Raw genomic sequence first — 12,880 nt, 5'->3', positions numbered from 1 at the left:
TTCATCAGCCCTTGGTTAGCTTCTACGGAGATCACTAAATTGACATTTGATTTATTGTGTATTCTCTGAGCCATAAACAGGCCAGTTGCTGTTCTTTTACTTTTACTCAGTTTCTGAAGCTTCTGTGAATAAATTAGGTTGGTTACATTTGGATAAATGGTATTTTTCCTAATCTTATGTTTGTTTGTTTTTTCCTCCACAGTATCTTTATGCATTCAGTATTGTTCCCATGAAACTAATGGATGCAGCAGAACTGGTAAAACAGCCTCCCGATGTTACTGAAAACCCTTACAGAAAATCTGGGAAGGAAGCATCCGTGGGAAAGCCAATTCCTGCCCCAGAGGTATGTTCTGATTGGGAGGTGGTATTTTCCGGGCAGGACTGCCTATTGCATACGTGCTTTTCCTGGTTACAGTTTAGCTCATAAGACCAGTTTAATCCCTAGAATCTAAATCTTTTTTTCTCCTTGGGAAATTATGATGGTGTTTAGAAAGGCTTAGTAGATTTCACGTAAGTGCAGTGTTTTTTATTGTAGCTTGGGGTTAACAGTTTCATATTTTACGTCCTTGTCTAAACTTGGCTCGGGTGTTAGCATTGCAAATGTTGAGTCTTTCTTTGTCAAAGTTGAGACTTTAACTTTTCAGGCAAGGATCCAACAGCTTGGAAGCAATGTAATTTGTGATTTTATAACAAGTGCTAGCGGGTAAATAGGACTCACTCTGAAGAAATTTCCTAATAGCAGACTTTTCTGAAATTAATTTTTCCCGCATTAAAGCAAGGAGTGTCAAGTTCCCTGACTAGTATGCATTGTCCACTTTCTTAGACCTTTTTCTTTTCTTTTTTTTTTTTAAACATTTATTTACTTCTGAGAGACAGAGCGTGTAAGCAGGGGAGGGGCAGAGAGAGAGAAGGAGACACAGAATCCCAAGCAGACTCCAGGCTCTGAGCTGTCAGCAGACATGGGGCTCGAACCCATGAAATGTGAGATCATGACCTGACCTGAAGCCAGATGCTCAACCGACTGAGCCACCCAGGCATCCCAGACCTTTTTCTTTTTGAACAACCTCCTCATCTTCTTTTTTTAAATTTTTATTTAATTTGTTTTTTTAAATTTACATCCAAGTTAGTTAGCATATAGTGCAACAATAATTCAGATTCCTTAATGCCCCTTACCCATTTAGCCCATCCCCCCTCCCACAACCCCTCCAGTAACCCTCTGTTTGTTCTCCGTATTTATGAGTCTCTTCTGTTTTTGTCCCCCTCCCTGTTTTTATATTATTTTAGCTTCCCTTCCCTTATGTTCATCTGTTTTGTATCTGAAAGTCCTCATATGAGTGAAATCATATGATATTTGTCTTTCTCTGACTGACTAATTTCACTTAGCATAATACCCTCTAGTTCCTTCCACGTAGTTGCAAATGGCAAGATTTCATTCTTTTTGATTGCCGAGTAATATTCCATTGTGTATATATACCACATCTTCTTTATCTATTTATCCATTGATGGACATTTTGGCTCTTTCCATACTTTGGCTGTTGTTGATAGTGCTGCTGTAAACATTGGGGTGCATTTGCCCCTTCAAAACAGCACACCTGTATCCCTTGGATAAATACCTAGTAGGGTAATTGCTGGGTCGTAGGGTAGTTCTATTTTTAATTTCTTTTGAGGAACCTCCATTTGTTTTCCAGAGTGACTGCACCAGTTTGCACTCTCACCAGCAGTGCAAAAGAGATCTCTTTCTCTGCATCCTCACCAACATCTCTTGTTGCCTGAGTTGTTAATGTTAGCCATTCTGACAGGTGTAAGGGGGTATCTCATGGTGGTTTTGATTTGTGTTTCCCTGATGATGAGTGATGTTGAGCATTTTTTCATGTGTCAGTTGGCTACCTGGATGTCTTCTTTGGAGAAGTGTCTATTCATGTCTTTTGCCCATTTCTTCACTAGATTATCTGTTTTTTGTGTGTTGAGTTTGATAAGTTTTATAGATTTTGGATACTGACTCTTTATCTGATATGTTGTTTGCAAATATCTTCTCCCATTCCGTTGGTTGCCTTTTAGTTTTGCAGATTGTTTCCTTTGCTGTGCAGAAGCTTTTTATTTTGATGAGGTCCCAATAGCTCATATTTGCTTTTGTTTCCCTTGCCTCCAGAGACGTGTTGAGTAAGAAGTTGCTGCGGCCAAGGTCAAAGAGGTTTTTGCCTGCTTTCTCCTCGAGGATTTTGGTGGCTTCCTGTCTTACATTTAGGTCTTTCATCCATTTTGAGTTTATTTTTGTGTATAGTGTAAGAAAGGGGTCAAGGTTCATTTTTCTGCATGTTGCTGTCCAGTTTTCCCAGCACCACTTGTTGAAGAGACAGTCTTTATTCCATTGGATATTCTTTCCTAATTGTTAAAATTAGTTGGCTATACGTTTGTGCGTCCATTTCTGGATTCTCTATTCTGTTCCGTTGATCTGAGTATCTGTTCTTTTGCCAGTATCATACTGTCTTGATGATTACAGCTTTGTAATACAGCTTGAAGTCCGGGATTGCGATGCCTCCTGGTTTGGTTTTCTTTTTCAAGATTGCTTTGGCTATTCGGGATCTTTTCCAGTTCCATACAAATTTTAGTGTTGTTTGTTCTGGCTCTGTGAAGAATGCTGGTGTTATTTTGATAGGGATTGCTTTGAATATGTAGATTGCTTTGGGTAGTATTGACCTTTGAACAGTATTTGTTCTTCCTATCCAGGAGCATGGAATCTTTTTCCACTTTTTTGTGTCTTCAACTTCTTTCATAAGCTTTCTATAGTTTTCAGTGTGTAGATTTTTCACCTCTTTGACAACCTCCTCATCTTTTTAATTAAAGCTCAGTTTGACTTGATTGACCTGTGAGATTGTAGGACTACACCAACGCGCTACTAAGAGAGAGGAAAAGGCATTTGGAGGGCTTTGTATTGCTCTGTTTTAGGCAAGAATTGCTCTATAACTTGCATTTTAACTTGCTTTTACAAAAAGATGGATTTGGTGCTATTTTGGGTATGTGTTGAGAAGTATGACTGAGAGTCCAGGCATCAGGATTAGGAAGATATTTTTCTTATCTAGAGTAGGTAGAAAGGGCCAGGAGGCAAGATAGATATGACATGGCAAGAATGTTCCCTTGTATGTGAATGGTTGACTCCTTGTCTAAAGATTAGTTTAATAACATTTACTCTTCTGCCTTTGGCCATTTCAGGAAGAATCAGCCTGTCAGTTTTTCTTTGATTTAAATGAAAAGCAGGGAAGGAAGCGTTCATCTACAGGCAGAGATAGCAAGTCTTCTCCTCACCCAAAGCAGCCTCGCAAACCTCGTAAGTATCTTGGTTCCTGAAGTCTCCTGTGTGAGCAGTGACTTATTTCAGATCTTGTGTGCGACATGGCATTGCTAAGAGAGCTTCTTCTGGCAGAGGAAAACTGTACAATGGGTCATTAAGACCAAAAATAAAATACTACTAAGATGGCCTGATTTTGAGAATGTCTGTGCTGTTCTTGAAAGAACTCTGGGGAAAGTTCCTTCCCTTCCCTGGATGTCTATAAAACATATGAGGTAAAGAGCCTACAAAACCCACGAGGTTCATAAAATAATAGAATAATCAAACTGGCAAAAAAAAAAGGAATTTAAGGTTATTGCATTGATACCCTCTTTCTCCACCCCTTGTTTCAAAGTTGAAGAAGCTGACCTTGTTGGAGTAAACTTATTACCCAGAGTCATGTGGTGAGCTAGTGGCATAGTTGAGGCTAGAATTGGGACTCCTGACATCCAGTTCAGTGGTCTGTCATTGCAGCCTGTTGCCAGTTAAATGCTACTTTGGTCAGTATGTGGTCATCCACTTGAGGTTATCCACCTGTGAAGTGATTGCAAATTCAGAGCTTTTCTAATACAGGTTAGTTTCATTGATAAAAGTGCTGGGATCGCGGGGGTCACAGTAGAAGCACAGCAGGACCAGCTCTTTACGGCAGTGCTGTATATGAATCTTTGCAAGGTATAAAGATCAGACAAGGCTGAGTTCTACAGGGTGATTAAATGTTGGAGTGCTTGCACCATAGTAACATGTGCTTTCTTCCATATGAAGCTCAGCCTCCAGGACCTTGCTGGTTTTGCCTTGCCAGCCCTGAAGTGGAAAAGCACTTGGTGGTCAACATTGGCACACATGTGAGTTACTTCCTCGGACCTTTTACAGAGAAGGACATCCTTATTTGTTTGTTTTTTATTAACTTAATAAAGTTAAAATTTATATATCATAAAATTTACCCACTTTAATAATTCACCAATTTTTAGTAAGCTTACCAAGTTGTGCAACCATCATATAACACAGTTTTAGAATATGTCCTTCACTCATGCCCATTTACAGTTAATCCCCATTCCCATCCTCAGCCCCAGGCAACCACTAATCTACTTTCTGTCTCCATAGGTTTGCCTTTTCTGGACACTTCATATAAATGGAATCATACAATATGCGATCTTTGTGTCTGGCTCTTTATGTTCAGCAGATATTCTTGAGGCTTATCCATGTTGTAGCATGTATCAGTACTTCATTCCTTTTTATTGTCAAATAGTATTCCATTCTATATATTTATCAGTTGATGGGCTTGGGGTTGTTTCCACTTTATACCTATTAGGAATAATGCTGCTATGAACATTCGCATGCGTATCTTTGGACGTATATTTTCATTTCTTTTGGATAGATAACTAGGAATGGAATTGCTGGTAAATTTATGTTTAATTTTTTATGAAACTGCTGAACTATTTTTCAAAATGGCTGTAACATCTTATATCCCGACCAGCGGTGTATGTGTATTTATGTACGAGGGTTCCTGTTTTTCCACATTTCCAATATTAGTTACTGTATGTGTTTTTGATGATAGTAATTCTCCTGTGGTTTTGTAGTGCCAGTTTCACAAGATTGCCCCCTCCCTACCTCCCTTTCTGACAAATAGGTGTATCTCCTAGGGCGATGGTTTCAGATACTTCTTGACCTTCTTACTGATTCATACTAAATAATTACATAAAAGACTAGTGATAAATTCTCAGTTATGCCTTGTAATAGAGGATATAGCTTCCTAAGAGAAGAATACCCATACCCACATTCTTAGTGTGGGTAACTGGGAACCCAAGATGATAATTACAGGGTTGCTTGGTAAGCAGTGAATCAAATAACTGGATGATCTTGAGGATGATTTTATTCAGGCTATGGAAACTCGGATGAATTATGTGTGTCTCACTGTAAAGTGGTCCTATTTGAGACTTCCCCAGATACTTGTCCTTGGGCAGGACTTGTTTAGATGTTGAATAATACTGGTCTTTGACCCATTTTCCTGGGATCTGTGTAGACCCTTATCGTTCTTGTTCATTCACTTAGAATGAAGAAAGCTTAGTTCTTAGGGTTACAGTTACACCCTAGTCACCCGAAACAGGAATTGGCTGTTTCTTGTGGCCTTTGATGGCAATATTTACAGACCATTTCTTAGTGTGTAGTGCTTCTGCAAAATAGAGACTTTCATCTCTTTTTCATTGATTTATTCTAATTTTGGTTTCTGAGGGTGACCATTTCCTCAACTTATCCTATCTGAGGTCCCTTTATCGTGGCCTCCTACAGACTGACCAGAGTCTCCATTTCATCATTCTTTACTTCTTTAGTCACATCTCTGTCTGCCTTTATAGTTTCAGACTGAAGAGTCCCAGTCTTCTACGTTTAAATTTTTGTCTTGATTATCGGCACACTCCCCTATCTCTAGGGGGAGCCCTAATGGGGTCAAGGCCTGTGACCTAATTGGGTCATGGAGTCTGTGGATGAACTCTTCAGTGGGAAGAAAAGCAAACTTGAAAAGTTTTTGGTTTTACAGGAACGCCCTTTATGGATTATCTCTCTTGGCCCTTGTTTTCCTCTTTGGATTAGTTCATGCCATTCTTCTCGCCCATACAACTTGTAAGGTAGGCAGGCTTTGGACTGCCTTCTGTTTGGGAAGCTTCAATAGTTCAAAATGGCACACAGGGGAAGAGAGATTTGGAATAGGTGACTTAGCTCAGGGCTGCTGTAGGCCTCAGGGAAAATTGATCTTTCCTTTCCATTCACCTTTTAATTGCCCAGGGTTATCTAGCCTAGGGTATGTGCATAGGGGATGATCAAGGAAACCTTTTTCCTTTTCATCTAAGCCTGAAGCTGGAGAGGCAAAAAATATCTCAGGTCTTATTTGTGGCCCAGCCCAGCACCGCAAGTAGGAGGCCATATGAAAATTTTAGCCTAGAGTCTGCCCAGTATTCAAGTTTGCACTTCATTGCTCTTACATTGCTCTTTGTCTAGTAGAAACTTCTTGGGAACCTCTGGGACCTTTGGGTATCTGGCATAGGATTTAGAATCTCCTCCCTGCAACCATTCCTCTTGATCTCCTCTCACTACATTTTTGTCTTGGCTTTCTCTGTCTTTGCTATGCCTTCCTCAAGGGATATACATGGAACTGTGCTAATGGCCCATGACCACAAACTAGTAAAATGAGGGAAGCGCTGCTAAGAGTCCAAAATAATTGATGTATTTTACTTATGGGAGAAACATTTATTCAGGTCTTATTTACACATTTTTGGAGATAATTCAAGTACAGAACAAAAGGAGAGAAATTGAGAGGTGGAGGAGATTGGGCAAATATGAAATTGTTCACAAGAACTGGGAGGTACCGCATTGGGGCGAGGGGTGCTTTCTAGTCTGGACTAGAAACCTGGTTGTTACAATATGAAAACTGATGTTTATGGTAGTGACCCTTTGACATAAAGAAAAGGCTTGAAGACTCAGGCTTCAAGAGTAACCTTCTAAAGCATACAATCAAAAATAGTTGTAAAAATGAAGAAAATGAGCACTTAATGAAGTTTCAATGAACCTTAGTCATCTGGAAGATTAAGTTTGTAGATGTGCTTGGTCCTCTATGCCAAGTAAATCAAGGATGATCATGCTTTAGTTTCTGATACCTCTTCTGCTCTTCTATTAGATTTTCTCTGTTAATAATAAATTACTCCTTCCTTCAGTCTTAACTTTGAACTCACAGCACTAAAAGGAAATGTCAGATTGCTTTTTCTAAAGCTCTAGTACATTCACCTGCATTGATATTCACTGGTCATTTCTCTACTCATAATGTTTTCCTTTCAGAGAGTGTCTAAGTGTGGAGAAGTCTTGCATGTTTGGTTTTGACAGAGATAGTTTTAGTTGCTGTTTAGCTGCTGACATCCACTGTTGGGAACCATGGTTTTCTACCTCTTTGGATATGTCCGAGTTTGAGGTTTCTGCTTCTTCCTTCCACCCCATTAGGTTATATGTTTGCTTTAATTTTGTAGAGGTTAGGCAGCAGCTTAAGGCTGTAGGGACACTGGATGCTAATCATGACATCTTAGCCTTTTTTGTGAGCCCAGAGGGTGTATTTAGGAGTGGGGTGTGGGATTCGATGTTAGCATAGGGAAAGTGGTCATTTTGAAATCAAGTGGTGTCTTTCTGTGGTTGAAGGCCATAATAACTGAAAAATTGTTTTCCAGGTTGGAGCCTGGGAGGCCGACTATTTGTTGTTCTGGTCTCCTTAAGTTTTGGGGGTTTGGAAGCCAAAAGCCCATTTGTGTGCCATTCATTTGCTCCCAGTTCATTTGATAGCTGAATAGAGATTTGTTACATCTAATCTTCTTCGTCACCAGGTTCCTGTTATAACTTCTAAAAGCAGGTTTTTAACGTCAGAGAGTTTCTGTTAATAGCCTCTCAACACTTTTCCTACACCCTCATGCTCACTCTTTGTATAGGCTTTTCTCCCTGAAGAATCATACCTGTGGCATTGGTATCTTGATTCTGTGTGCTTTCTCTTTAGTGCTACCTTGCCCTGGCCAAAGGAGGCTTATCTGATGACCACGTCCTCATCCTACCCATTGGGCACTACCAGTCAGTGGTGGAGCTTTCAGCTGAGGTGGTGGAAGAGGTGGAGAAGTACAAGGTGACACTGAGGCGGTTCTTCAAGAGTCGAGGGAAACGGTGTGTTCTGTTTGAGAGAAATTATAAGAGCCATCACCTCCAGCTACAGGTAGGTGGTCTCCACCCAGGAACTTGGAAGGACCCTATGAGGACATGGATGTTGGCAAATATTTAAATGACATCTATTATTTATTATTGAATATTTAAATACAGGATTCCAATCTGAAATGAAATACTTAAAATTTTAATATTTAAATGTTTAATATTGAAAAATACCTACTACAAATTTTCATATTAATATTTGAATAGTGTTCATTTAAAAGGTTAAAGAGCCTCTGGTAATAAATCCAGAGATTCCACAGGGAAGTGCATGGTCCGTATGAGTGGGCCAACACAGTTAGTAAGTGCTTTGTTTAGAAAAGGAAGGGATATTGAGGAAGACTTCAGGAAACATTTGGGCCTTGTTAGGTAGAGTTGGAACAGAGTAGGTATTTGTGTGAGGCCCAGCATAAGTGAAGTCTTAAAGGTGAGAAATAGTCCCAGAGCTTTGATGGGGCTATCAGCTCAGAAATTTGGAGACTGTTTATGGATAATTCGTTTGTGGTTGTGGTGGTTTTCTTTCTGGCACATTTGTTAAATTTTCAAATGGGCCTGACGCTGCCACATATATTATATAGGAGCTGGCAAGGGCTTGATGACAGAGAGATCTCTCTCTAGCCTTTCCTGCATCAGGGATTGGCTCCCACATGTGGCAAGCTATCTCATAAGTTTAAGTCCTTACAGACAGGCTGACACAAGCCTGGCTGGCTTGAGGAAAATCTCTGCTGAGGGGTATTTGTCCACCCCTGTGATGGATTTGCTACTTCTCGGGGACTGTACAGGAGGCACTTCTTCTCTGGGACCTGTACAAAGAGTTTCTCCTATCTACCCGCCTCACCCCCCCACCTCAGGTCATTCCTGTGCCACTCAGCCGCTGCACTACTGATGACATTAAAGATGCCTTCGTTACCCAGGCAGAGCAACAACAGATAGAACTGTTGGAAATCCCAGAACACTCTGACATCAAGCAGGTAAAACAGGAGGGGAAGGACGTTCCGGGAGTAGTAAAAATGCGGTTTCTGATATGTCGAGCCTGAGGTACTATCAAGGCATTCCAAAAATGTTCAATAGGCAGGTAGACAGTTTGGACCTAGGGCATGGGATGCTGATTAGACTGGTGATGAGGATGGCACTAAAGCAATGCCTTAGTCATTCCTGGGAAGAGCAAAAAATTAGATCTTTCCTAAGGCAGGAACTTCGAAGTTCCACTGGGAGGATCTTTGTAATATCTTTGCAAAACTCTGTTCCACTAAGTACCTTGGGGTCTGTACTGTTCACATCCTTTTTTTTTTCTTGGACTTCTGGACTGAATTTGTTGCCAAATTAAAGCTTAAAAGAGATGAGCTAGGTTTCACATTTTTAAAGTACTATGATATGTACTCATACAACTCTGTTCACTCTAGATTGCACAGCCAGGAGCAGCATATTTTTATGTTGAACTTGACACAGGAGAGAAGCTTTTCCATAGAATTAAAAAGAATTTTCCTTTGCAGTTTGGAAGGTTTGTATACTTTTCCTTATTTTAAATGTATTTTCCCGAGATCTGTTATGAACAGATTAGTGGGCTGCATAGACAGTTGAATAAAAAGCCAAATAGGAAACAATCCTTGCCCCAAGGAACCTTGTCTTAGGGCAAGTCACATATTTGCTTACGTGGCAGTAATGTAGTGCAGAATGTGAAAAGTACCGTAACAAAGTTCTGAGGAACAGTGGACTTTAGAAATTCAGAAAAGGGAGAGTTATTTCTATTTTGTGAAAAGCTTTAAGAAAAGGTTGACACTGAGCCTGAGAGATTTAGAGGGCAAATGTCGGGGTGTGGGCCTTCTAGCCCAAAGGACTGAAGTGCTACCATTAATTGAGCATATGTACTGTGCCAAGAGCTTTACACGCATTGCCTCATTTAATCTTCCCAATTCTGTAAGGTAGGTACTGTCATCCCACTTTACCAAAATGGAAAATGAGGCTGTAGAGCTGTATCCGTAGAACTTGCCGTGATGGAAATGCTTTATATCTGCACTGTCCTATACAGTAATCACTAGCCACATGTGGCTACTGAGGAACTAAATTTTTAACTTGATTTTAATTAGGATTAAAATTTAAATTGCTATACCTGGCTAGTGATTCCTGTAAGTGGACAATATGGCTCTAGAGGGATTAGGTAGCTTGCCCCTGAGCACATGTGGTAGGTTCGAACCCAGGTACGTTGATCTCCTAAACATGAGATTTTAACCTCCTTATTCTGTAGTGTCCTAAGGCCTAGATGAGGCTTCATTTATGTTCCTCATATCAGACAGAACATGACTGTGAAACCATGTAGGGAGTGGCATCAACTAGGCTGACAGAAGACAGAAAGTTGCTGGCTAGAAAGAATAGAGTATGGAGAGCAAAAAATGTGAAGATAGAGTATGGAGAAGCAAAAAGATGTGCAGAACAGGTTATGTGATGCTATTGTCTGATGTGTAGTTGTTTCCTTCCCTAGTCCAAACTGAGCTTTAGGGTGCCTGCGTGGCTCAGTTGGTTAAATGTCTGACCGTTGATTTGGGCCTAAGACATGATCTCATGGTCATGAGATCGAGCCCTGTGTAGGGTTCTTTGCTGGGTGTGGAACCTGCTTGAGGCTCTCTCCCTGTGCTCCTCCACCACTCTCTCTCTCTTAAAAAAAAAAAAAAAAAAAAAAGAATTGAGCTTTGAGTCAACTTTGAACCCTTCTTGGACTAACTTGGGAAGCCTCCAAGAGACTGCTACCATTGGGTAAGTCCAGGAAATACAGTTATCTACATTTTCAAAAAGATACTGATAAGTGAGAGTAGGTATGATTAGGGACTTCAAACATCTGACATTATCTTTTGTTGTTGCCTTAGCAACAGATGCAGATGTGGACACTGATGCCATAGGCACATAATTGCAGATACACACTGGCACCTAAGCCCGCAAGAGAGATTCTCTGAATGATTTTGTGCTCATGTTAGTTTGTTGTATTTTCAACATTGACTATTTTTCAAAATACCAGTGTACAGTTATATAGCATTTTGTAGTTAACAAAGTACTTGAAAAGACATTTTTCTCCCCGCTGTATAAGAGAGGTGATTCTGTCTTCATTTTATAGGTGAAAAGTAGGCTCAAGCTTGCCCAGGGACCTAGAACTTGAGCACAGATCCTGTAACTTTTAGAAAACTCGTGATTTATTTTGGCTGTCCTGAGCCAAAGGTGGACACTTGACTAAGCCACTCAGATGCCCCTAAAGATTTTATTTGTTGGGCGGGGGGGGGGCACCTGGGTGACTCAGTTGATTAAGCATCCGATTCTTGATTTCAGCGCAGGTCATGATCTCATGGTTCATGAGTTCGAGCCCTCTGTCAGGCTCTCTGCTATCGGCACAGAGGCCGCTTCGGATCCTGTCTCCCTCTCTCTCTGCCTCTTCCCCACTCACACTCTCTCTCCCTCTCAAAAATAAATAAACAATTTAAAAAATCATATCTACTGAATTACGTTTTAAAAAAAAAAGATTTTATTATTTTAAGTAATCTCTACATCCAGTGTGGGCTCAAACTCACAACCCTGAGACCAAGTATTATACACTCTACCGACTGAACTAGACTAGCCAGGTGCCCCAAATAGAGTTATTTCTAATATATCAAAATGAGTAAAAATAAATAAAAATGTAGAGCAGTGACAATTAGAAGGTAGCCTGTATGTGAGTGTATGTGTTAGTATGTAGTTATTCCTTAGCCTTGAGAGCCAAGATAAGTTGTTGTTGACATTGAGCCTGTGCTGTTGTGCCTATATATGCCTGAGTCCTCTAGGAGAGGCAGAAAGTCAGTGAGATAGGATACTAGGCCTGATCTGCACCATGCCCTCAGCAAACTCATGTTCTAATTGGGATGACAAAACTAGAGTTTAAGACAAGATATATTCATAACTTGTTTGGTGCCTGGATTGTGTTATCTCCATACCTCACAAAACTTTATTGTGCATTTCATAGGTGAGGAAATCGAGACTCAGCAATGAAGTAATCCGTTCAAGTCAGAGACAGCAAGTGGTTGAGCTAGGAATGGAATTAAGCCTCTGATGTTCCTGACACCAGGGCCTGTCTTCTTTGTACTGTGTCAGTATTGCTACTCTAAGTACGAATAATGTAGTTCCAAATTGTTGAAGAGAAAGAGAAATAAATAGGGTTTGAAGGTTTAGGAAGGAGGTAGGACCTGAGCTGGTCACTTAAAATGAGTATTATTTTGATAGAATAGCAGGGATGGCGCTCAGGGCAAGAGAAATGGTCTGAACAAAGAAGAATTTGCATACCTTCTTTGGGTAATGCTGAGGAGAGCTCTCTAGCTGGAGAGAATTAGAGAGAGGAGGGCTTCTGGCTAATACTGTCCATTTTTACTTATTTCTGCAGGGAGGTACTGGCCAGCGAAGCCATCCTTAATATTCCTGACAAGTCTGACTGGAGGCAATGTCAGGTCAGCAAGGAAGAGGAGGAGATGCTGGCTCGCCGCTTCCGGAAAGACTTTGAGCCTTTTGACTTTACTCTGGATGACTAAGCAAAGGGAAAAGGCACTTTATGAACTTGACAGGAAGTAGTAGTAGCCTGTTTTTAAAAGAACTTACAGTCTCCCATGGGGACTGTTTCTCTGCCTCTTTTTTGTGCATTCCCATGGAACCTACCTGCAGCAAGAGGCCTAAGATTGAATATTTTTTTGAAAATATTTCTAGGATGAAAATCCTGTGTTAAAATAAGCACGTCTGTCTTCCTGCTCCAAGTACAGCTTGTGTTAATCAGCATTTTCAAAACCATTTAAACTATCAAATAAAATCCAAATGCTTTTCCAC

General features: G+C 40.4%; 1 protein-coding gene and 1 non-coding gene across 3 annotated transcripts in view; both read left to right on the top strand.

The window, feature by feature from the left end:
- CWF19L1 (CWF19 like cell cycle control factor 1) overlaps positions 1–12,880 on the top strand; it is a 32,325-nt gene extending 19,445 nt beyond the window's left edge. The window contains exons 8-14 of one of the 2 annotated variants that reach the window (XM_049645571.1): positions 203–343; positions 3,211–3,325; positions 4,088–4,167; positions 7,851–8,060; positions 8,902–9,021; positions 9,454–9,551; positions 12,447–12,880. In XM_049645571.1, coding sequence (XP_049501528.1) covers positions 203–343; positions 3,211–3,325; positions 4,088–4,167; positions 7,851–8,060; positions 8,902–9,021; positions 9,454–9,551; positions 12,447–12,591 — 909 coding nt within the window. In that variant the 3' untranslated portion in view covers positions 12,592–12,880. Of the gene's footprint in view, positions 1–202; positions 344–3,210; positions 3,326–4,087; positions 4,168–7,850; positions 8,061–8,901; positions 9,022–9,453; positions 9,552–11,365; positions 11,719–12,446 lie in introns of those variants that run through there. The other variant, XM_049645572.1, reaches the window with a different exon arrangement.
- On the top strand, positions 8,554–8,701 carry LOC125933583 (small nucleolar RNA SNORA12). Its single transcript, XR_007461011.1, has one exon. It is a non-coding gene; the product is annotated as a small nucleolar RNA SNORA12 (small nucleolar RNA).

Source organism: Panthera uncia, chromosome D2, assembly GCF_023721935.1.
Source record: "Panthera uncia isolate 11264 chromosome D2, Puncia_PCG_1.0, whole genome shotgun sequence".
In the NCBI taxonomy this organism is placed as follows: Eukaryota; Metazoa; Chordata; class Mammalia; order Carnivora; family Felidae; genus Panthera; species Panthera uncia.
This window is presented reverse-complemented; position numbering and strand designations above follow the sequence as displayed.